This window comes from Morchella importuna, assembly GCF_003444635.1.
Source record: "Morchella importuna strain M04M26 chromosome Unknown Morimp01GS053, whole genome shotgun sequence".
Taxonomy (NCBI): domain Eukaryota; kingdom Fungi; phylum Ascomycota; class Pezizomycetes; order Pezizales; family Morchellaceae; genus Morchella; species Morchella importuna.
In genome coordinates, this window is record NW_025763450.1 from 146,399 (window position 1) to 150,705 (window position 4,307).

Consider the following 4,307-nt stretch of genomic DNA (forward strand, 5'->3'; position numbering starts at 1 on the left):
GTAGTCTTTAGTACAGCCCAAGAAATTCGAAAGTTGCCCTGCCCGCGTCACAGCCCTATGCAGGAACACTGAACTCTAATGTGAGTACACAAACCCGAGAGTATGGTCCTGCTATATATCTTACCCTACCGGGAATTAATTCTCTAAATGGAAATTCGTACGACATCGATATTACTTATCAGACCAATCAGTGCGCTTGCAGAACGCATATACATGTATGGATACGCCATGTATATATGAGCACGCGTTTTTATAAGAGATGATCGATGGTCAACTCGTACTCGCCTATCTATAGTTCTAGATGTAGTTATCGCCTATACATGTATATAAATTGACCAATTGAAAATTATAGTCATAATTATATAAACATTCACGATCGCCCCGAGATTGATCCAGATGAGCCGCCGGCTCCAATTGCAAAATGAGCGTAAAGAACAAAGACTGGAAGCACAGTAGATGCATATGAACTAAATAATAAGAAGCAAGAAAGAGTTACTCTCAATTTTGTGCAGAATATCTCGTACGTATATTATTAAAATAACTTCGCGAATTCGTCTGACCTGGCGCAGTTACTAATTTCGAATTTCGCACACCGCCCCGCCGATCCTTTGGATCCACGGACCTGTAACTTCTACTTCATTGCCCGAGAAACCTAGCCTTATCTCATCGGAACTTACAAATGGGTTGATCTGGGGAGAAAAGACGTTATTCCTTCGGTACCATAGATATGCATATCAATATCAACAACGCCTATCGATAACCGCGCGGCTCCAACAACGTCCATAGTATCTTGTATATATACGTATGTGATACGCCTAATATAAAATACCACCTTCCCATCCCACCCCTCCAGCCAGACGCGGTATAAACTGCGCGTGTTAAATACATCGTAAACATGTAGGTCCACAATAGCCCGTTATTCCTCTGTTCTACAAACCTTTGCCGCGAGTGAGGTTCAACCAAGTCACACTTACGCCGTGCCTGAAGGTTCCAGGTCTCGTGGGCACGTTAACGAATTTGCGGGTGAACAGCGCAGGTGCATCCGTGAAGTTAGTTAATTGCCTCCTCCCCCACCAACCGACGGTCGATCAATAGCTGCGGGTCCAGGACACGGACTACTGTGCGCAGTAAGTTCAAGATATTTCTCAGCCTTCTTTCATTCAACAAGACTTCGACACACCCACAAAATCTCCTGATAGGGCATGACCACGGGGGCGCTTTAAGTGAGACTTGTAGTTCTGTAAAGTATTTTAATCGTACTTACGCGGTTCGACCAATAGCTCGGCGATCCAAATGATTGGTCTCCGAACCACGCGGTAATTGACTTTCAAGTTCGCCGGGAATGCGAACCAAGTATTCGGCAGCTCAAGTTTATCGGTAGTTACTTCTAGGGACTCCTCGTATTGACTTGGAATGCAGAGTATGTAATAGTAGTGCTCGAGTGAAGCGATCGATCGCGAGAGCATCAGAGGACGCCCGCTTGTTCCCCTACGAATTGGTTGTTTAGTTTAACTGAGCACCCAGTGCCCACATATCTATTGAATCAATCGATCATGGAGTTCACACGGAGACTAGTTGGCCGGTTTTAAAATATCGAACGATAAAATGTTTATCTCTCATCATTTCAGAATGAAAGAGGCAGCCGGGTGTTCCTGCATCGGCTTTTCTCATCTGCATCAGCTTGCAAGGCTACCGTTAATTCTCGCCAAATCCACTATCTCCGCATAGGTAAATGGTATGTCCGGACCAAAGAAATGGCAGCATCAGTAGGGTTTCTGCACATTCGCATGCCGAGCCTTCTTTTCTTTGGTCCGGACATACCATTTACCTATGCGGAGATAGTGGATTTGGCGAGAATTAACGGTACTGAGTTACTGAGTCTAAGTCAAGGGTAACAACACGTACGTGCACGCGCAGGTACTTTGTGTCACCCACCATGCACCCCGCCAAAAGGGACGCCTATGTCGCCGGTGACAACGTCTATAATGACTATTGAAATCGAAAAAGCAGAACAACAACTTCACTCAACGACGCTGATTAGATGCGTGTGATGTATTCGGCGTCCTATGTAATTTGTAACTTACGATTCTTGACGAGACCTTAAGTCTCATGAATTCACCGATTGACGATCCACACCTGTTCAAAAATACACAAATTGTATGGTAGCTATCGATATTGATATCGCCAACTGATTTGCTGTGCGTGTCTAAGGGAGGCGGGGGGTGGATGCGTACCTCATCACCAACCTATCTGATACGGAATCCTTGAGAGTAGTAATGGGTATCTTCTCCCCGCTGATCGGCATGTCGAAGTTAGGTTTTCTGAAAAAGCACCTCCCTATGGTTGCGGGGGAGAGGTGTTGTTGATGGGTGCAGCTAGACACGCAGGCTAAACGCGCATCCTAACCCTACATCCAAACTGCATGAACTGATTTTCGAAATATTCACTCATGCTCAGTCTGCCGGAAAGCTCTCCATGCACGCGACCAGCTACCAGCGTCGCTAATAATCCCGGGCATGTCTCTATCTTTCTCTCAGCTATATTGACAAATAGAAAACGGATCAGCACTAGTGTATAATTGGGGGGAGGGGGTGTAAACATACCTACTGTAAATTAAGATACAGCTATTAGTAGCGTCCATAAGTTATATAATACCGCGAAACTCAATCATTGATTACATGAAGCTACATGTAGCCAAATCAAAGCCTGTTGGGGGGTTAATTAAAAAAATACTTTTTCCCCTTTCTCCCAATACCATCTGCGTGCTCAGTTCGCTGAGCAAGGGAAGATTGATGTTTTGATCGCTTTCCAATCCTACAAAACTTATTAAGCTTACAATTGTGCTTGTACATTCTTTTCGGCGAGCGCCACAAGTGGAGTGTGCGTGACACAGGATCTAGGATGCAACACACGCTTAGTAGGAGGTGGTACATGGAATGCATGAAGATCTTCTACTTGAGAACTCCCATGACCCTTCAAGACTCACGCCTTATTCTTTGCGCAAGACACTGGCATGATAGAAGACGGACTGAACTAGCGAGGGTAAAGCGGGAGTGAGTGTTTCCCCGGTTCCTACCCCTCCCTCTCGCCCAACCAGTGTCACCCAGTCCTCTCTCGTATCGATGCATATTGCTACTGCAACACACGATGCAAAAACTCCTCTCCGGCGTTCATCCGCATCGATCGACCTTTCTGGGAAGAGCAGAGATAGAGCTATGACAACCATATTATCACGAGTACTCTTTAGTTTGACGTTCTTGGCTTCGATGGTCGATTGGCAAAAGTTGAGTGCTTTGATCGGACCAAGTATCCCTATGTGGTGCCTACAACTAATGTTTCAGTTACCAAGTAAATACAGGGTACGCGGAGATTAAAAATGCAAATCAGATGTAAATATACCTATCTGGGTAGCGGTCGTGGATCCTTTTATTTCCTTACTGCTTAAACCTTGGGAGTCTTCTTGGCTTTTTGATGGTAAGGCCCAGACGTCAATAGCAGATATCCATCTCTCTCGGTCGTCCCGGCTAGCCCATTCCCGGGCCGACCTGGGAAGATATAAGGCCGGCCCGAAAACTCAGCTGGAGGGCGAGATACATCCCGACCTGAGTTAACGGGGCCGATTATCTTAACCATACGCAAATTGCCGTCTAGTTGGATCCATGGATGTGTATTACTACTAAGTTCAATCCATCGTATATATCTCGACCGAAGCTGTTGGAGCTCGCCTTTTGATCGAGGTCGGTCATGGACTGTATCGTTATGTTCATAGTTTTGTCAATGGAGTATTCTGAACTGGCAAACTGGGGTTTTATATCGTTGCTAGAACTAGCGGGGCAGGCTGCGGGGTATATTCAGAAGAGGGCCACTGACCCCGGTAACTTTACTATTCCCTCATAATTTCTCTGGCATTCGGGGCAATTTCGGCCGAATTTCAGAAGAATATCTTGAAGTTGTAGGATCAATGTTGCACTTGAAGTTTCTCTGAAGGTGCTTTAGTTGAGGCCCTCGATTGTCGATGTGCATGTGGCCAGAATCCGCCAATGAGATGCCACCAATATCACTAATCTCTTGGTTTATATGTTTACTAACCCCATTCGTTTAGAATCGAACGAGCTCCAATGAGAACCTCCTACGTACCTGATGACAATTAGGGCGAAAATTCCTAAAAAGTACGTTTTCAATTACAGGCTCCCTCCTCAACCAATTGCAACATATCTAGTGTAAGTACAGTTTATCAGGAGTTAATTGACAAGCTGTTTTATCAGGTCTAAGCTCACCTGCTAAATTATAAAAAACTTTCGAGAAAT

The 4,307-nt window shown here is 45.2% G+C and overlaps 1 protein-coding gene across 1 annotated transcript; it reads right to left on the minus strand.

Moving 5' to 3' along the window:
• Positions 1-1,050: 1,050 nt before the first annotated feature.
• On the minus strand, positions 1,051-3,661 carry LAJ45_10952 (uncharacterized protein; the record flags this gene model as incomplete). Its single annotated transcript, XM_046120466.1, has 12 exons — positions 1,051-1,118; positions 1,265-1,488; positions 1,936-2,018; positions 2,085-2,166; positions 2,235-2,337; positions 2,412-2,537; positions 2,604-2,606; positions 2,734-2,814; positions 2,913-2,973; positions 3,077-3,323; positions 3,400-3,423; positions 3,636-3,661. 12 exons carry the CDS (start codon positions 3,659-3,661, stop codon positions 1,051-1,053), a joined length of 1,128 nt encoding a protein of 375 aa, XP_045966345.1.
• Positions 3,662-4,307: the final 646 nt, after the last annotated feature.